The sequence below is a fragment of the Spodoptera frugiperda genome, chromosome 8, assembly GCF_023101765.2.
Source record: "Spodoptera frugiperda isolate SF20-4 chromosome 8, AGI-APGP_CSIRO_Sfru_2.0, whole genome shotgun sequence".
NCBI lineage: Eukaryota > Metazoa > Arthropoda > Insecta > Lepidoptera > Noctuidae > Spodoptera > Spodoptera frugiperda.
In genome coordinates, this window is record NC_064219.1 from 10,263,172 (window position 1) to 10,285,204 (window position 22,033).

Consider the following 22,033-nt stretch of genomic DNA (forward strand, 5'->3'; position numbering starts at 1 on the left):
CTGCGATAATAACGGTGCAATGGAAATAGGACGTTGCGTTTCTCCGTCCTGCGATATACCGATATAAGTTCTAGACTGTTTTGTATGAGGACGCAAACGACCGTACACACACCTGCGATAATAACCCGCTCTCACATAAGAAATATATCGGACGTTAAAAACGCAGCTGTGTGCAAGGAATGTAAAAGGAATCGGGACGCATTAACACAATACTGCATATGATAATATTATCGACCTATAATAACGCGTCTGTATGGTAGAGCCTAAAGTAGGTTGATGTACAACTGATTATACATCCCGCAATGAAATTCTTTGTTGACATTAGTTTGTATTTTAATGTATAATTTTATAAAAAAGTTATGGTAATATAAAAATGTTCAGGGCCAACACAAGCTTCGTTTTTTTAAAGGATAATAGTAGCTTGATAAAACATAAAAACTATTACCTTTTAATAATACTGTGACTTCATGAATTCTTGTTCACGTAATTATGACGTCTCGACTTTATTGTAAAACGGTACCCTTAGTACGAGTTTGCTTTACGTTGAACGAAAACGAAACGAGAGCGCGTTCGTCGCTCTGTACCCTTATTAATATTATTTTGCTTTACGAGTAATTGAAACGAGAGCGCGTTCGGTTTTCTGATTGGCGGGCTCGAATAAATAAACCAATCAGAGAGCGTATCAAACGTAAAGCAAACTCATACTAATGGTAATTGGCCGATGCGAATGAACCAACCAATCAGATGGCCGAACACGCTTTCGGTTTGTTTTCGTTCAGCGTAAAACAAACTCATACTAAGGGTATTGTACCAAGCTTCAAACAATAAAAACATTACATATAAATTGTTAAGTTACAGTATTGCACAATTACTTTTCCTATGAAATGTTTGGTTTATGTATTTTATATGTCAAGTTGTTATGTACTTTAATACATAAGTTCTAGTGTAATAAATATGTTGACTGCCAAAAATTGTACATAAGTAGCAATAAATTTTATTCCAAATTACACTGGGTTTTTATTACTTCTCAATACGACCCTCAGGAACGACATCGCACTTGTAACTCCTCTGGTGTTGTGGGTGAAAAAAATCTAAACACCATGGGTGATGGGTGGTGTTGATTGCTTACCCTCAAATAATTTGTCTGCTTGTTTTTATGTCTTCTATTCACAGTTGACATTTCACACTGACATGAAGGGTAGCGAAGAGTTGAGCCATGGCCCAAATTCATACAACTTTCAACATTTGTACATTACGTCAGGAGCTCAAAATCTAATTAAATCAGAGCACACAAATAAAACACAACTAAATAATTTCTTTAATTGTATATTGAAAGAAATAATCTGTACAATCTATGAAAATATTGTATCACAAAAGGACGTTTCATCGAAGGCACTACACGAGCCGGGCCAGCGGTGCGCACGCGCACTACAAACGTACTTACAGGCTCACCAGCCCACACTTACACAACTACAACAAAGTGTCAAAAAATAAAGGAATAACAATACTTCTTACACGATAAACGATTAAATACGTAAAAAATATCGATACAAAAACATAAACGTAATTATAACATGTCAAGTTTCACATTTTCTCTTTAATACTTGCAGTCTTTGATTTCGTTGTGACTACCAGCATTAAATTAACATTAAATTATTATTACACATCTTCAAACTATTTACAAATATTCGATGAAAATAATAAATATTGTAATTCGATTAGGAATGCTCTGCGCAGAGCGAGAACTATAAGAGAATACCTAACACCGTGCAGTAGATAAAGGTGGCAACAGGCCAACGGTATGTGGGTTCAAGGGTTGCAGTTCACTTCCGCGGTCACACAGGCAAGACGACATAGTTTATCGAGCGACACAAGAAACAACTGCATACAAATCATAAACCACACACATGGCAAGTAAAAAAATAATATTTATATAGATTCCTTTGCAATTATTTCTCGCTATCTCCCTCACTCTATATCGGACTTATCAAGAACATATTTAAACACAAACAAAAACATTAATACGTACATTATTTGGCGACAAAACTATAATATTATAGCTTAATGTCTAACATCGCCTAAACCTAGGTTACGTACAAAATGTTAGTAATAAAAAAAATGGTTTACATTCCCTTACGTTAAAAGTAAAACTAAGAATTACTGAGTGAACTGCAACACTATGGGTATTCGTCGAAAACTCCAAGTTTTACTGACGAAATCTTTTCAAATATAAGATGGATACATTAAATGAAAATATTATTTATATTCTTCAAACACTGTATCTGAGATCAGTCTGACTAAAGCTTGGTTGCCACCAGTATAAAGGCGTGTGCACACATAAGCCACAATTTTATAGTCAAAAAATCCTTATTATAAGTTTTTAATCTTCGTTTATTATGCAAAAAACACCAAGTACTATCATCAAATGGCAATAATTTAAGACTTGGCTCATCAGGTACGCGTTTGTAACTTGCGTAGCGTTTTTCTTTCATTATAATCTTAAATTTATACACATTTGAATACACTGAAGTCCATAAATAAGTCTTATTTATACTTTCTGTTTTAAAATACTGATCAAGCGTAAATAACTATACAGACAAATTAAATTATTAATAAATATAAACGCTGTATCCGCAAGTTATAACGCTATCGAAAATAATTTAAATCACAACAATTTTAAATAGCTGCTTTTCAGTTCGTTGCGTAATTAATTATCTTTACTCTCAGTGTATTGAAATGTATAGAAACTGTTCAAAAAATCATCCAACCTATCGTTTAGAGAGGCAATCTTCAATGTTAGTTCTATTTCAATGGCAAGACATACTTGAATGTTTTAGTATCAAATTAGGGCGGTTTGAGCGACAAATTGACGATAATACGTCGAAAATGCCACAAAAACCGTTCTATAGCCTCATTGTGCCACACAATGTACACAAAAAATTATCGTTTCTTGTCATTATCGAAATGCAATACAATGAAAATGAGTATTTTCAATTTTCGAGGTTAGATTGTTATTCAATAATTTAATTGAAAAAATCTCGAACAAATCGGATGGCGTTCGAAGAAACCAACAAATATATGCTTTAGTATAACAATTGTATAATCTATATCAACTGGGATTCTATTGTGATTACATCACTCCCGTACAATCAAACATTTCGGTATAATCGACTCTATAATCAAGGCACTAAGGCGCTAAGGCACGAATTTCGATTCTTTACAAAAATTGACATGATCAACCCTCTTACTTAGTCATAATTCATCAATATAGATAGATCAACAATATACATATCTCTCTTTCTAACAAATCGTACAAAACCCCACATATTACAATATCCCTGTTAGCCTTTATTGTTAAAGTAAGAGGGTGTATAATTGTCTAACTCACTGGCTGAGTCCGAAAATCTTGAGGGCGTTGAATGCGGTGGCTAGGGCGACATCTTCTGGCTTTTGGCCCAAGAAGCCGGCGATAAGTTCGACAATGGCCGGTAAAGCGCAAGGCTCATTGCGTTGGAACGTGCAGTATCGGTTCACGAAGTTCATCGATCTAGAAACAAAAACAGGTAATTATTTAATTTGGTGAAACTATTCCAATGTTTTATTGCACTTGTGTATTAACGGTACATAATATTGTAAATATGTGTAGCGTTTCGTGCAGATATATGAACTAAAGAATAGAAAAAATAGAAGGAATGTGGAAACTCAAGAAGTATAAATTTTGCCTGTTGTGTATAAACTACGGTTTCTGTCTAGCAGTATGTTCACATCAATTCAGAACTGATTTAATCTTGCAAGGGACAGCATATGTTGTCTTCGACAAAAAAAACTTTAAAAGGCAGCCTCCATACAATTGCAAATGTAACACTAGACAAATCCACAAGTTATTTATAAGTAGCACGTTGCTTGATAACGTATTGTTTTGTCTCTGTTATCAAACAGCACGTAATTCGGATGTTGACTACAATTATCTTATCGCTATCATAACACGTCCTAATATTGTGTCTAGCGATATATCGTATATAGCATACAATAGGTAGCATTATTTAGTTAAATTTATGATGTATGTTTGGTGTTTGATTTTTGTTTCATTCTAAGAAATGGACATTTACATTCAACGGAATTATATTGAGTGTTTTGATTTCATAATTTCCTATAATAGTAAGTAAAATAGTTAATAGATTCTTACTAAATCCGGTAAGGTTGAAAATATCACGCTAGGATTGCAGAGTGAACTAAACATAAATCGACAAAGAGGAGTAGGGACGGGGTGATTTTAGTCAGTAGGAGTCTTGGCTCTCGACATTGACCCGGACTACCTAGCGAGTTATCGACGCTGCGGCTCTAAGAGCAAGAGTAGGAACGGGGTGATTCTTAGTCAGTAAAAGTCTGAGACTCCGTCTCGTCTCATCCTAAGCGAACAAAGTCATTGGATGACTCCCACACCAAAAGATAAGTTTGACATTCCCTCCCAACACATCCAAGGAGTTCGCATTTGTAGATATTCCACCAACAATCATCAGACTAGTGACAAACATAGCTAGTCATGAGAAAATGTATGGTACCTAAGTACATTACTACTTCACCATCGGAAATGTTTTGTGATAAACTACACTATAAAGTAACAAAAGGAACGTAGAGTAACATTCCTAAATATATAACAATAGCATGAATGTAACATAATACGGATGACATGAGATCTAACAACAGCTAACAAAGAAATTCGCATCACATTCTGTATTGTGATTGTCAAGGACAAATTCCAGAGTCACCTACTGACACCCATTCCAATTATTTTTCTAACACCATGTAAACTGGTGTAATGTGTCTCTTTGGTCTAGTGGATACAAGGGCGTCAAGTGAACATAGGATAAAGCAAGGATTACTAGATTTTTCATAACATTCCATATCATAACACTTATAGTACCGGTCCGGGCGCTTACTTTTGAAACCAATCTCAATACAATTTGCAATTTCGATGTCAAAACTATACAACGCCAATCGTAGCTGTTATAATAGCAATCCGAGTACGGAATATAAAGCTAAACTCAATACCATTTAGTTCATTCAATATCCACGCAATAAGGATGTAATGGACAATATCAATGTCGAAAATCATTGACGGCGACAAATAACTGTGATAAAATTTATTAGAAAATGTAAGTAATTATTTCCTTCTTACCTCTCAGTCAGAGAATCCTTGACATGCAGCGGCAGCTTCGAAGCCCTCATATTCGGATACATGAACGGCGAATCAGTTTCCACCAGCAGTTTGTCAAGAGGCAACAGTCTTTCTGACAGCAACCTTCTGATTCCACCATCAGACTTATCCTTACAAATATACCCGGTGATACCTAAGTAAAACCCTTTTTCTATGTATTTAAGTCCTTGTTCGACTGATCCTGTGAAGGAGTGGATCACAACTGCTGGTAGACGGGCACCGAATTCGTCGAGGATCTTTATTAAATCGTCTTGAGCCTCTTTCTCGTGGACAAATAGTGGCTTCCTTAGCTCGCATGCCATTTCAACCTGTAACAAAGAAAATGGTGTATGTGAATATTGGCCTTTTACCTGATACCTTATTTACTAAGTCCCGTGTGAGGAAGAAGGTGCATTTCCAAAATGTAAGCTACTAATATCAAGATTTTCAGTGATCTGTTGACTGAAACCCAGAACTGGTGCATCAAATTGAAATACATTAGATGTATCGCTTAGCTTCATGAGTAAAAAGACTTCCACCAACAAATCACAAAGGGTTTTCTACCCGACTGTTTAGCCAGTTTTATTCCAGAAAACAAACATAATAAGACGTAATTGATGATCCATGAGGAAAAATTAGTTGAACAAGTGATGTCAGCACAAAACAAGATGATTCAACTACTTATCACAGTGCAAAACGAAATATTTGTCGACGTGGCGTACTAAGAATACGTCCGCGTAATTGGCAGAATTAATGTTAATGTATTTCTAAATTGTGATTTATTAACGAAACTGATAATTAGAAAAATCTGTAAATATACAGTCATAATTGACTGCACGGTTGGCGCGGTGGCTGGGCAACTGGCTACCGTGCAACGTGTAGAGGGTTCGATTCCCGCACGGAGCAACTCTGTGTGATCCACAAATTGTTGTTTCGGGTCTGGGTGTCATGTGCATGTGAAATTATATGTTTATAAACGCACCCACGCCACAGGAGAAAATCCTAATGTGGGGCAAAGTTTTTTTAACAAAAACAAAATTAAACTGAGTATCAGTTCTGAGAATTACGAAATCCAAATTGCCCGTCCCAAATTCAGTTAAGCCAAGCGTTAAAGAGATATCACGTTGATTTCATCTCTGGATAACTGATATCTACCAGATATCATTATCTGCCAGTTTTATGGGAGACCTTGGAAATTGTAGTGTTAGAATTTTAGTGGCACATTAAAATGTAGACAATTGGTGACGTTTTTGTAGTAAGTATGGGACCGCTAAATAGAGAGGGGCGTGGTTTGTTATGTCTTGTCATACCCTTTACGAAACAAGGACCTGACTTGGGTGATAAGGTATTTTTTATCCCACGGAAACGCGGGCAAAAGCTATTGGTACACAAGTTCTATTCATACATATTTCTCCATCACTTTTATAAACGATTAATTTTCTCAGCGATCGCGATCACTGTACAACCCGACAGCATCTGGTTCGATCTAAATATAGACTGACATTAGTCAGTCAGTCCTTTGATCAAACGGAAGATCGCGAGATATTTCCGACTTGTTACGACTTTGATAAAATACTATCGTTATTTGGGAATCAAATTTTTTATTTGTAAAGTTTTATATTTTCGTTTTAGTTATGGTAGAACTTCCTGTGTTTCTATACTTAATTTTGTCATTTTATTAATGGATGTGGAAGAAAAATGTGTGTTAGAATCTTAATAAAGTTCTGCGTTTTTTGCTTCCATAAATGTCATAAGTATCATACTCAAAACACAAAACCTTTGGTATTTGGATCATTTAGTAAAAGGATTTTTATACTGATCTGATGGAAAGCAGTTACTGAAGTCTAAAGACGTTTACAACAACAGAAAAGGTATCGATAGCTCACGTGATGTCGATTCTAAAAAGAATTCGAGTTTATTTTAGAAAGTACTTTGTGTTTAGTAAAGTATTTGAGAAATAGTGATGCCATCTAGTTTTTTAGAGACATGAATTGAGTACAAAGAGATGTCATAATGTGATTCTGCACTGTGACAATACAAATGGGATAATATAAGTAAAAAGGTGTAGATAAGTTGTAAGCGCTTAGAAAATTTCATTAAAACTTGGACAATTGGCAACGTGTTTTTGGTATGGGACTGCATCTTGGAAAATAGAAAGGGATATGGTTTATAAAGTCTCGCGCTCCTCGTAAAGTGTCATGCATTACATTAAAAGGGAAATCCAGTTATGGAATATCTTTGCGTTTGCTTCATGGTTAGGTCACTATCACAATTAAGCATATCAAAATTCAATCCCAATTTCTTTTTAACACCATTTTTAATTACGCTTTGTAATTCATACATCAAAACCTGAACATTTTACAAAACCAAACATCCCAAAACAAAACAACTGTCATAATAGTCAGAACAAACGATACAAAACAGAGAAGTAACATGAAACGAAATAGAAATATCCCCCATAGTAAAATACACGGTGAAACTTCCGACTGACCGCTTCAGTGTTCACGTATGTTAAAACCGTATGTTTGGTAAACATTGTATGTTATCGTTATGAATCAATGTAGCATTGTGAGCACGTGCTTACTGCTTATCTAAGTAAACGTATGTATGTATGTATAAGAATATTGTTACAGGTCGATGTTTGATCAATAAGGAAGATGTATTGTTTTTATTTTTAATCCTATATCTTATCTACTTGAGTAGATTTTTCTTGTTCGAACAAAACAATATTTAGCTGTAAAATTTTGTACATCATTATGTATCTTATTCTCAACATTCTAAGTTTATTTTTTGGTTTTTGTTTTCAATATTGATTTGTTGTCTTTCTATATTTAGCTATGTAAATAAGGACCGAAATAACATTTTGGCAGTTGGCTACTTTGATATCAGAAAATAGAGAAAGAACGGGTTCGAAACCTACAAACAGCAGTGCCCCAGATGTTTAAGACGTCCCTTCTCAAACAATGTGACCTTATCCGAGAGATATTTGTACTTTCTAAGATTATTTAGACACCACTAACAAACAGTGAAGGAAAACATCATGAGGAAACCTGAGTTTATAATTTCTAATTATTATAAGTTTGAAATCGCCAACCCGCAGTGGGCATCAGATGGTTCAGTGTCAGAAGAGGCCTTTGGTCAGCAGTGGTCACTTAAAGGCTGTTGATGTGTGATGTATAATGTAATGGAAGAACGTTACTAGCCACTATTTAATTTCTGCTATCTTAGTACTTCGTCAAAGGAACGTTTTGAATGTTTCTCTCTAGTGATATCACTCCAATCTGTATAATTACGATGAAACCTAAACACCTACCCACCTACCTAATTTACAATTCACACAATTACCAACGCAGACAAACTCGCGACTCAAGCGCAGCGAGTAACAACAAATGAAATTCCTACACACACTTACTTTCTAAGAAATATTATTATCGTTCATTGATACTAAATAATTAGACCGTGAATTATGTATGGTCTTTGTATTGTTTTCTCTATTTTTACGTAACGTACGTATGACATGGGTCGGCGCAATATGACTGATGGTCGTAAAGTTCTTAGTTTAACCGTGTGTAATTTTACATTCTTATTTATTTTATCTCTATGTATAAAAATTAATTGCTGTTCGTTAGCCTCACAAAAACTCGAACGGCTGGACCGATTTAGCTAATTTTGGTTTTGAAATAATTGTGAAGTCCAGGGCAGATGTAAAAGGTGAAATAAAATGTTCGTAGCGGTACGAAGTTTGCTGAGTCAGCTAGTATTTTATATATGTACAATATTTTAATGAATTGTCTATGTGTTTTTCCCTACGTTGTATCATGTATGGCATATAGGGGGCAAACTCAAAATCAGACAAGTTGCAAGTTGCCAACCTTTCAAATAATCTTTGGATCATCATCATCATTATTGGAGAAGCCTAGACAGCAATACTCGGAACCGCGCTGACAAAAGTCAACATAAATTTCTCATTCATTCATATATCATGTGCGAACAACATAGATCATTCAAGTGTCGCGTGAGAATCGGACACGCGACCACAGAATGAATGGTACAAAAGTAATGCGACACGTTGCACCCGATCGATGAGTTATTGCTCATTTGCTGCGTACGTATGTATTAATGTTAAATGCTATGTAGCATCTGAGGGAAGTACGAACATCCAGGAAGTTTTACAAATATCTATTAATGAATAAACTGACTACTAATCAACCGAATGGCACATGAAACATGCTGTGGAGTTGAGTCAAACGGATCCGTCCAAACGATGTGTGAGTGAGGTTACCGAAAACCCAATTGGGTTTTAACCCTTAAATTCCTAAACCCCCAAAAAGCCGGCAAAGCACTTTTAGCGCCTCTGGTGTTTCAAGTGTAAATGGGCGGCGGCGATTGCCTACCATCAGGTGATCCGTCTGCTCGTATACCGGCTTATTCCATAAAAAAAAATTCACAGCGTACGTAGCATAGCACATCTCTGCTGGAAAAGCACCCTAAACCTCTGCATTCAAACCGGCAGTGATACGATTAGGTACCCACTTTACATGTACCTATCTATTTTTTTTTTGTATCTCCTCACATTGCGTGCAGGCAATTCCAATCTAATATTTTTATTACCCACGTCATAAATTATAGTTTCTAAACAAAAGAACTTAATGGAAATATAATTAAATAATCTGTTTTGTTCGCAATATTGCTTCGTTGATTGATTGGTATATCGATTTCCTGATCGCGCTCATAATAATTGGGTATCTCAGCAATATAATTTAGGTACAATATGAAGTTCATGCCGAATTCGTGTCTGAAAATCTTATGCACATTGAACACAGACGCAGCGCTCTGTGATCTCCGATCCCCAACCCGCTTGCCAAGAGTGGAGTAGTGGAGTATTAGAACCCTAAAGTTGACTGTTCTTAGGGAACAGAGTGTAAAGTTCCCCAAAAAAAAAAGAGGATCCTCCGACCCAGGCCACGCTGAACGTTCGTTGGGGTTTTCTATCCACGTTCATTCGTATTTAAACTTCACATGTACGATGTAGGATTTATGACGTCATTCGTTGATTTGTTCGTCGATCGTCTATGTGCGACTTCTGTCATCTGTCACTTGTCATGTGTCGCCCATAGACGAAACCCATATTCCAGGAATGGCCAGTAACGAGCTTTTAATATGAAGTGGGTAATTAGAGTAATTACACTCATAATATAACTAGAAAAACTTTATAATAAACGCCCGTATTAATTACTTCGAGAATTAAAAAGTGTGATGTGTGATCCATCATCACTCTGAATGAGTAGCGAGTGCATGCAACCTTTTTTGCTCAGTGTCGAACAGACAACACCGTCAACACGATCATTAATTAGCACGATGTTAGTAATTAACAAATTATCAACAATGACACACCTATCAACGCTATTAAGCGGGATAGTCAGATATAGGGTAAACGCTCTAAATAGGGATTATGAGGGGGTATTAAAATTAAAAATCTATTAAGTCCGTCAGTTAGGAACCAACCAATCAGAGCGCTGAAAACGCTTACGTTTAGTTTTCGTTCAACGTAAAGCTAACTCATACTAAGGGTACTGCATTCAACGATTATCTACGACTTTTATTTTTACAATTTCGAACTAAGCTAACGAAACGAAAATTAAGGTAGCCATGTTTACGATAGTTAAAATGTGTTTTAAATTGGTCTGATATCCCAAATAGGTACGTCATTATCTCTCTATGACGCTATTAGACGATAATAAAACTAGGTAAATGGCTGTCTAGTCCCAAATAATCGAAGGTGACTTTGTTTACCTATTAATTCGGTTAAATTGGTACTTCTGCTACGTAACACTTTTGGTAGCGTGCAGAGCAACATTCCGCGCGGGTCTCAAAGAGCCATCAAACCACCACAGATGGAGCCTAGTAGGGCTGATGCCGACCCGGAGCTGCGGACTACCTAGCGGGTTACCGGGGCTCCGGCTCGAAAAGCAGGAGTAGGAACGAGGTGGTTTTTAGTCAGTAAGAGTCTGACACTCCCTCTCTCAAGGCGGGAGAAGTCATTGGATGATTTTCCCCCTTAAAAAAACCCCAAAATGAGACAAATGCGTGACTAAAAACAGGAGCATAGCGTCGACTCTCATAAATTTCGGTCAGTCGAATCTAATTTAAGCTAAACGATGATAATTTTGTAGAGGAGTTCTGTCTAGACAGACCTATGACCTAACTAAATGACTGGCCGCGCAGACATTCAGGTTAAATTCCACACGCAATCTATGTTCTATGCAATTTTATATTATGTTATAAAAATAACGTTGAACGCATGTTTCTGGAATGGGTAGAAGGAAACTTATTTACATTACCTACATATATTGTACTTTAAATACTTGTTAATAAAGGACGAATTTATATGCAAATATCAACAATAATTTCAGACCCGGTACCATTACTGAGAATTTTATTATCTTAAGGATGCTTTTCCACCAGAGATGTGCTATGTAGCTATGCTACGAAGATGTAATAGCTAAGCTGTGAAGCTATGTAGCTGTACGAGGAAGATTACGCTGGTCGAGTATGCGATTGTATCGATACGATCGGTAGGGAAGCCATCCACACCACGCATTTCTATATAAAAACATAGCTTAGCTGAGTCCGTTTCCACCAGTGCTAAGCTATGTGTACCAAAAATATGATTAGTGGAAGCCAAACGCATCCACAGCAACGTAGCATAGCACATATTTGGTAGAAAAGCACACAAGCTCAAAAACACCACCTCACTTTATTATTTTATACTTCCTAATCAAAATCATCCTCATTATAACCTAAGCAAATTTAAAAGCCAGTTAAAAATGTACCAATCTAAAACAGGTCATGACTGCATGGTTGACTCAGAACTTGAGCGTTGCAAAACGGGACGGCTCTCAATTTAGAACGGTGCCAAACAGCAGGGAGATAGGTGTAGCGTGTCCGATTTTTGAGGTCACCGCCAAGGTCGCGAGTTGGGGAAGGTCGGGGATACTGAATGGTAATTGTTTAATAAGTCGTATAGAGCTTGAAGTTCTTTTTTATTATTATTATTTTTTTTTGGTGCAGGTTTCGGGTGCAAAATAATATTTTTTAGTATCCACATTTATTTTTATTGTTATTTTTTTCTTACTTTACTTTATGTCTCGTATACTGTTTGTGCCTGGTGTTATTGTAGCAAATAAATGTTGTATTTTTTCTCTCTTTTATTTGGAGTTACTAGGTTTTGGAATTTAGCTTTACTTATTTTAATTTTATCAGACTAGGAATTTAGGCAGGTGAGCGTCTAAACTAGCAATCGTGAATCGCGGTGTAGTAGATACGAAACGTTTTACGTTTAACGAGACCGCGTTTGGCGCTCCGATTGATTGGTTAATTGAAGCCGACCCTTCAGACCATGGATATGGTCATAATTGAATACAGCTTAACGTGCATTACACTTCATATTCTCTGAGAGATACATGTAGCACGACCAGATTTCGCCAGATTTGTCGCCATAAAATTGTACGTACACTTTTATACGTAAGTCAGTAAGACCACATGTGTCCCTTCAGACCAATTTAAATCACGGTAACCAATTTTATAGATTGACCCACTTACATATTAGAATACGGAACTTTAGTGTATTGAATTACGAGGTTAAAGGGGACAGAGTCTAAAATTCTCAATAACCCAAGGAGTTGTATAAAACTATCATCCTGAAACTTTAAGCAACAACGCGGAGCCTAGAATCTACAACGTAGCCAAAATTAACAGTACATCTCAAACAGAAACAAACTACACTACTGCAGTTTATCTACAGTGTAACAACTGTTGCGTAGGCATGCAATGAACGAATTTAACCGGAGCGGATCAATAACATCTATAATGATAACATTCTCACCATTCAAATGAAAAATATACCCCAGAATAATGTCTAAACTGTTTCGCCTTGTGGTGAAAACTGAATAGAATATATATCCTCTCATACTCCTTCTAAAAAACCTAATATTTTAAACTGCGATCGTTAACCCGCCTTTTTTTAGAGACAAGCCCGCTACAACCTCTCAAAACCGCTGCAACTCCTGTAAGCCATGATCTACAGTAGATACAACTGGTTGTATCTATTGTAGATTTCATGGGAAATTACCGGAACAATCAAGCGTCCCAGGGACATTAATGACCGAATGAGAAGAAGTGAGGCGCAAGTAATTTAATTTCTTGTATTAACTTTTTTTATTTTCTTTATAACTTTAAATCTTTGTAATCTCCTGTCTGTGCCAAATAAATGTATTTTCTTTCTTTCAAGATAATTAATAGAGAAGAAAATAAAAGCTCGTCAACTCGCCTGCTTAGCGTGGAAATTATAGCAAACGTCTCTTTTGTAGAACAGACCCGTAGTCCAGCAGCAGACTGTCAAATAACACCTATAATGATACATTCATACACTCTATATTTAAATGGAAATAAGGCTATAATACTCGACACTCTTTGAGAAATAATTGTAAGGTATTTAACACCAACTGAGATTGAATGATCGATAAAGTAATCAGCGATTAGACACACGCAATAATGGTTGCTGATATGTGAAATGTCGGGTAAGTAGCGCTGGTTATAACTGGGGTGATGGAGTGGTTTCCGTGATTTTTTGATCGTGGGATTTTGTAGCTTTCGCGTTAGAAGATAGAATAGGTATTCACAGCATTTAAAAAGATTAAGAAGATAAGTGTGGGAGAGCCAGGCTTCGGTACGAATGGGCCGGCTCGACCGGAGTGATGCCACGGACTCACAGGAAACCGTCTTGAAAGAATGCTTGAACTGTGTGAGTGAGGTTACCGGAGGCCCAAATCCCCCCCCCTTTACATATTTTTCCAATCCCCGATTCCCGGATTAGGAATTTAAATTCCTAACCCCAAAACACCGGCAACGCACTTGTTACCTGCTTATACCATAAAAAGGCAGATACGTCAAGGACTTTTCGTCTTTTTCGCTTTCAGGATACCATTGATTATTTAAGTACTTACAGATTGATTTAGAAACATATAAGAACTAAATCTTTTGAGCATATCCTACGGCCTACCCTTCTCCATTTCTTACATAATTTTCTTAAAATTTCGCACACACATAGCCGGAATAACGGAGACAAAATAACACGAACAAAACCGAGCGCAAAAAAGCTAGTAATTTATATAAAAAAAAAGAATATAAACTTTCACCACACATCGTATATTATTGTAGGAACTGCAAATCTACTTTATAGTTATTTAGCTAGATAGTACAGAGCACGCATATTTACGCAACCACTCATTGGTTTAATGTCCGCAACCGTGGCTGGCCGATTTCTACTGCAGTTGTTATTACAAGCACTTTGAAAAATGTATTTTATTCATCGTTGCCACATATTATAAGTCCTTGAGATTGATTTGGCGAATGTGAGTGTTAGATATTATGGGTGAAGTGACGATATCGACAAGGCGGTTGGTAGAAAATAGGTTTGAAGAGCTGAAGATCAATCTCTATGCTCTAGCTGTTCGTTAGGTTTAATGTGTTGCTTATTTGGGGTATGTCCAGCACAGCAAGTGGAAAAGGACTAGTGATTATCCTCGTGCCCATATGTAACTATTCCCAGAGTGATTTACTTACGACACTGGACACTGAACTGTAAGCAGAATTTCAAAATCGAAAGCAATATGTACCTTATTCACAAGCTTTTAAGTCTTAAAGTTAGTATTGAACTCGAGAGAGCTATGCAGATTTTAGACCACTTAATTAACAAGAATTCACAAAACCAAGTAAACCGAATAACTCCCCCTTCAAAATTGCATACAACACATTTATAAATATGTAAGTATAAGATTACAAAAATCAACGGTGCAGACATTAATGGCATTCTAAAATGAAACCAAGTGAAAGAGATCGCACATGAGCCGGCGATCAATCGATTATTCGATTAGCAATCGATATTTTTTCGAGACGAATCGATTTCAATTTCTCCGTGAACAATGAACGTGGACGCGTCCAAATATAGTAGAAACTGCAAATAGAAAATTTGCTGGAAGTTTGTTTGGCGAAATGCCAGACAAAACACATGGAGTATATAAAATAGTCGCTATGGTGGATAGAGAGAACAAAGGCCGAAAAACTAATAAAGATAGAACAAATTTTAAAGAATAGAATGCCAAATAACTTTATACATAAAATCTATCTGGTATTATCAACAAAGGTGTCAATGCTTTTTTTATGAGATATGGCGGCAAATAAAGCGTGCCAATCACCTGATGGTAAGCAATTCGCCGCCTATGTATACTTGTAACGTCAGAGGAGTTACGAGTGCGTGTCAAGCCAGTTGGGGGGCGGGGGAATAAACACATTATACGGAAAATATACCAGGCCTATTTATGACAGGATGCGAAGAAAACCATACTATTCTGTAACTAGGTGAATGTAATTGTTCATATAACGCCACTACCAACCTCTTTGATGGTAATCGCTCTAAAACAATGATATTAATTAAAACACACAGCATTATCATCAACAGCCCGAGACAAACTACTACTAGATTGTGGATCTCTTTTACATAAGAGGGTTTGCCGTAATATCCGCGCTTGGAAATGTCAGCATTAGCGTCTGCTAATCCTGTCTAGATTGGAGATCGATGTTTCAAAGATTCAGGTACAATAGAAAGGCATACGGCAAAAAGGGTTGGTGGCAAATCTATGTTATTATGCTTTATAAGTAAAACTAGGTTTTACCAGCGGCTTCGCTCGCGGTACCGTGGGATAAAAAGTATCTATATTTATGTGTTAAGTATCTATGAGTTATTTAATCCAGACCATAATCTCTGCGGACTGCCTAGCGGGTTACCGGGGCTCCGGTTCGAAATACAAGCGTAGGAACAGGGTAATTTTTAGTCAGTAAGAGTCTAACACTCCCTCTCGCCTCGCCCAAGGCGGGAGAAGTAATTGCATGATTTTCCCCCATAAAAAGACCATAATCTACACCTGTTCCAAATTTCATCCCAATCCCTTCAACCATTTTGACGTGATTAAGTAACAACCATACATACAAACTCACAAACATTCACATTTATAATATTAGTAAGATTGACCATTCTTACAGCACAATCAAATACAAGCATTTAACTAAATAAAAATATGAAAATCAAAGTCCTATCACTCGAGAACGTTCCTACGCATCTCATTCGGGGCTGATTCACATCTATTGAATGCTATAAGAGTATAAACGTGGCTATTGAATTGGACAAGACGTGGCGATTAATGGACAGATGCGGGCAGACGTCGCATAATATATGCGAAAGGATAATTATGTTATTCTTTTTGGTGACTTAGGAGATTATGTTGCTCTAAAAGTGTTAAAAAGAAAAGAAAGAATCGGGTAGACAGAGGTGCACATTTCGGAACATAATGCCACCGTACACTTATACTTTTCACCATTTGTGTTATATATAGTCCCATGTAATAGGAGGTGAGCCTATAGTCTTGTTTATGTGTATTTAAAATTATAAGTTGTAATTTTGTTCTCAAAGATATATGGGAAATACTGTAACCGTTAGCGACTGTGTCTACTATCCCTCTAAATATTAAGCTTTAACGCTTTCAACCGATATACTAGAATATTAAATGAACCTAAAAAAAAATCCACCTTGAACTATTAAATATGTAATTCAGACACTAACCTGTCGTTTAAAAACTTCACGCTGTACTGATGGCTCTGAGAAATCCTTGCTGTAGTTGAGCCCGCACTCGCCGACCGCCACGCACTCCGGCGCAGCTGCTATCTCTTGTAAGTCGCCCCACATATCTTCCTCGATCATGGACTTTGCATCGTGGGGGTGGACACCTGTAGGTATATGTTTTACTTAGTAAGATAAAAAGGTTAAAGTAAATATGAAGATTTTTGATTGGTGGAGGGTTAGGGCAAAGGTTTAATGTAACACCTATTTTTCTATGGTATAAGTCGGTAAACGGGGAGACGGATCACCTGATGGTAAGTAAGCGCGTCGCCGGCCTTTTGGGGGTTATGAATTTAAAGGTTGCTGAGGAATCAGGGATATGGAAGGTACTAATTACCTCCGGTAACCTCACTCATACAACTAAATACAACGCAAAACTTGTTACACGACGGTTTTCTGTGTGGCGTGGAATCACTCCGGTCGAGCCGGCCCATTCGTGCCGAAGCATGGCTCTCCTACACTTAAAACGGTTAACTGTAAATACTTTATTCAAAAGCCTTGATATCACTTTTTGGATTAGAATAATTTACAATGTATTTAGATTAAGTAAATGTCCTGAAAACCATTATAATATCATTACAATCCGTAACTACAAACCGGTACTATCTTTACCTAAACAAAGTCATTAAGATATGCTCATGAATCCACAACATGAAGAGAGTTACAAAATTATAATGACTGCATGTAAAAGTAAGATAATTAACCTCTTTGCTTAAATTTTTAATTAAATTAAATATTTCAATTATTTAATCTGCGCACTGTGCAGTAAGGAAATACTTGTTTGTTTAAAATTACATGCTTTTCTAGAAAACCAGTGAACTAATTTCGTATGGAATTTTACTTGGTTTAAAAAGTTGTTTTATTTAAATATTGAAATGTTAAATTATGGATGTTTTCTGCTTCGTTGGTCAAGTGGTTGCTAAAGCGACGGTCGGAGTTTGATTCCCGGATTACACGCTTACGTTTAAGCAGTAATACTTATATTACTGAGATATTTTAAAGAGGTCTAGAAATAGTATGCCCTATTGAGTATTAACACATTATAATACTGGGATTTTTGTAAAACATCTGGTAATATTATAAACTTAAAATCGCGGTTTAGTCACGTAAATTAATGAAGAAAAGATCTACGAGTTTGAGTCACTCCTTACACCTCTTATCCAATGGCAATATGTAAATGTATGTTCATAATCGAAATAGCAACATTACCAGACTATTTACAGATAAATGCTAATTATGATAGTGTAAACTCGATGATAACGTTATTATTATCGCTGTGAAGTAAATGACTGATAAACTAATTAATTGCTTAATTGAAATTCAAATAAATATAGGTTTGTAGAAGTTAGAAGAAATTGTAAGTGTGGAAGAGCCATGCTTCGGCACAAATGGGCCGGCTCGACCGGAGTGATACCACGGCCTCACAGAAAACCGACGTGAAACAACGTTTGGGTTGTGAGTGAGGTTACCTTCCCAATCATCGCAATCACAAATTCCCCAACAACCCTTAAATTCTAACCCCAAAAGGCCAGCACTGTAACGTCTCTGGTTCTTCGGGTGTCCATGGGCGGGGGCGATTGCTTACCATCAGGTGATACGTTTGCTAGTTTACGGGCTTATACCACAAAAACAAAGATTGTACTACAAAACTCGCTATATTATAATCCTTTGTATTCCCTAATCCCCCTGTAAACTTTAAAGGGATAGGAAAAGATGCCATACCTACTAGAGATACAACAACTTTTTACCAGTTATGTTATTAGTATGTCTCAAGAAAGTTATAATATAAACATATCTGTATCTAAATGATAAGTCACTGTTATCTGACCGACTGAGACTGGTCCACATGTTTCACAATCCGGATAGGTATGAGAAACATTTCTATATTAATCTTATCAAAGGATCATTCTTTATTATCTGAAGATGCAGAATAACATACCAAACGAGGAATAAATAATAATATCATCAGTCATCACAGTTGTATTCAATGAAAACGTAGCTTTATTTGAGGGGAGGAAAATCATCCAATGACTTCTCTGGCCTTAGGCTAAGCGAAAGGGAGTGTCAGAAATCTGACTGACTTAAAACTCCTGCTTTTCGAGCCGACGCTCCGATAAACAGGTAACAGGTAAAGTAAAAAACGTAATTAAAGCTGTTAAGATACCTTTCAACATACTACAATTTTGCATCTTACTATTTATGGCATATGATATCAGAATCACAATCTAAATGTGAATTCTGAAAAGTTCGGAAATGGACAACAAGACGCACAATCGATACTATAGGCCATATACTTAAGTCTTTAAGTTTACTGCAATCTTACATAGTGTCAGTATAAAACATAGCAATGAATAAAACAAGATAGACTTACCAGCCGTAGAATATATTGTGCTGGGATAGAGGCGAGTCAGTCTTAAGGCTTCTTTACTGTTCCGCACTGATGTGCCCGTCACCATGATCTTCTGGACACCTGCACAAAGTATATAGCTTTACTATAAAATGAAATATAAATAACATTAGGCTTAGTATCCATTGACATGATATGTAAACTTGCAGAGGTGTAACTACACTAAATAAAGGTTCCCTTTTACGAGTTATGGTCCCACTAACTACTTCTGCGTGTTTTCACTCGCTCTGCTCGGCTCCTGGCTCCTGTTGGTCACAGCGCGATGTTTTATAAATGCACAATCCAACATAAAAAGAATTATTCAAATCGGTTCAGTAGTTTCGGAGATTAGCGTGGTTAAACAAATAAACTCTTCAGCTTTATATATCAGGCTTGAATTATAGATATAGGAGTATGATAGTACAGAAGTATAGATATACATTATAGAAGGTGCAAACACACTTCCAAATACGCAATAGTAAAAAGCTTTCCTAAATAACTATGACCAAGTTAATGCAGAAAAATTAATATTGTAAAAGCTAATAATTTGTTCATCAATCTAGTAATAGACTTAAAATTTTTGCTGTACAAGAACAAAGGAGTAGCTATGTAATGTATGTTATTATTACACACAACATGTAACTAATGAACAAAATACACAAAAGAATTGTTTACTAAACAAACATGCAGTAGCATAAACAAACAACACTATCATAATATAATGTAAAGCATTAGTAAACAATCTAATGTTTGTGTATAGCTTTGGAATTTTTGTCAACTCCATTGTGTTTCCTTTGTATTACCTTTGAATGCCAAAAGAAAACTTGTAAAGGCAAATCAATCCATTTAACATGTTCAATATCATAATTTATTACTTTGATTACAGAGTTGATGTAACAAATGTTGAACCCTGGCCTTAAATTTCTATTTTATAAGTTTGGAATCACCCGCATTGAGCAAGCATGGTGATTAATGCTCAAACCATCTCCGTGCGAGAATATTTTTGGTCAGCAGTGGCCACTTCATAGGCTATTGATGGGCCACTTCCGTCATCTGTTATTGTTTGTCATCACCACAAATGTTACAACATTACATACATGCAAATCTGCCCATCCAGAGATTTAAAGGGTGACATAATGTTATTTATTATGTTAATGTTTGAGCAAACCAATTAAACAAATGGTTTTTTCAGAACAATACCACAGACAGATAAACAAAAATTGTTAGTAAACATCGATTATTCATATTGATTACTCATTAATATTATTTTCGCACTCTAATCTATTTTCATTGAAATGTGATCATCACTGTTATCAGTCTACATGAAATAAAGTTTCCGTGCATGAAAATATTATGAAATTTTAATTCCAGAAAAATGCTGTGTTAAATTAAACAGTGCTTTAATATTTGGTTAATTAAATGAATTTAATACTTTTGTTCCTGGAGTTTACTATTAACGAGAGCATTGGAAGTTTAGGCAGATGTTTTTTTTTTAATGATGAAAGTGTCACATCAATTTTGAAATAACAAAAATAAAATGTGTTTTCATGTGTTATTCAAATCTTATAAGACTTCTTGTAGGTGTAATAACACAATAAAACTATTCTTGAACAACAATCACAAGGATGCAACAGTACACTACCCAAGTATTAGTCATCGTTTATATTTAAAAACCACTTTCCTGTGGAATTTCCTTTGTAAACAATATACTTTATCAAAACAATATTTATTACTAGAAACTCCAAAGTAATAATTACCAGTTTCATCATTGAAATACAATTGCTGGATCATATTTCATATCAGACGTAAAAATACATAAAATTCCGAGCAATAAAAAAAATGTAGCATGACAATAACCCAGTAACTCGCGAGGTATTCAATGTGCAATCAGTCTAAATGAATAAATTACTTCAAACGTGAGTGTCGGCATTGTAACACCAAATCATTTTTATCACGCAACCACACATATGTTTTTTTTTTACATCTTTTAGTAACCCACCTGCATCTTTTGCCCTTTGCACGACAGAATCGAGATCACGGCCGTATTTCTTGTTAGTCAAGTTCGCGCCAATGTCGATTACAATAAGATTCTCGTAGCATCCCTTCAGTTCTTCAGATATTTGGGTTTCTTCAGACGTCATCCTCGGTTTTGTATGAAGCTTATTAAACGGTGTTTATCTAAAATTTAACGTGGATATCACTATTTTTTCTGCGTGTTTTATTTTAAACGTGACTTCTAGATGTACTTACAAATTGTATCAAACACTCCTGCTAAATAAGCTTCTAATAATTTAATGACTAGTCGAACGGTCCACCCTCTTCACTGAGCTGCCACCATGTTTTTGAAGCACGTTTTTATTGACACGACAACGACACACTTCAAAATAGTTCTGTCAAGTGTTGTATTCACTGCGGTGATATGATTGGCTATTAATCTTACACTGTGTTTCTATACGTGGAATGGAGAGTGACGTAAAAGTGTGACAAAAACCCACTTATCGTTTAGTTTCCTTTTCTTTAGAAATAATTTAATAGAAGATGAAAAAAATAAATAAATGCAATATTTCACTACATTCTAATAGGAAGCATATGTCAAAAATATGCATTTACCTTCATACTTATACGTTATTGTAATAAATAAAATATTTTAAGTATAATCCGATGGACACAACTAAACGTAGTGTAAACATTCGAAAACTGGAATTATTCGTATACT

The 22,033-nt window shown here is 36.0% G+C and overlaps 1 protein-coding gene across 1 annotated transcript; it reads right to left on the minus strand.

The window, feature by feature from the left end:
* Window positions 1-1,310: 1,310 nt before the first annotated feature.
* LOC118275512 (3'-5' ssDNA/RNA exonuclease TatD) lies at window positions 1,311-21,736 on the minus strand. Its single transcript, XM_050695406.1, has 6 exons — window positions 21,568-21,736; window positions 21,317-21,495; window positions 19,303-19,401; window positions 16,875-17,038; window positions 5,180-5,526; window positions 1,311-3,547 (listed from the first exon to the last, which is right to left on the minus strand). Exons 2-6 carry the CDS (start codon window positions 21,456-21,458, stop codon window positions 3,385-3,387), a joined length of 915 nt encoding a protein of 304 aa, XP_050551363.1. The 5' UTR covers window positions 21,459-21,495; window positions 21,568-21,736; the 3' UTR covers window positions 1,311-3,384.
* Window positions 21,737-22,033: the final 297 nt, after the last annotated feature.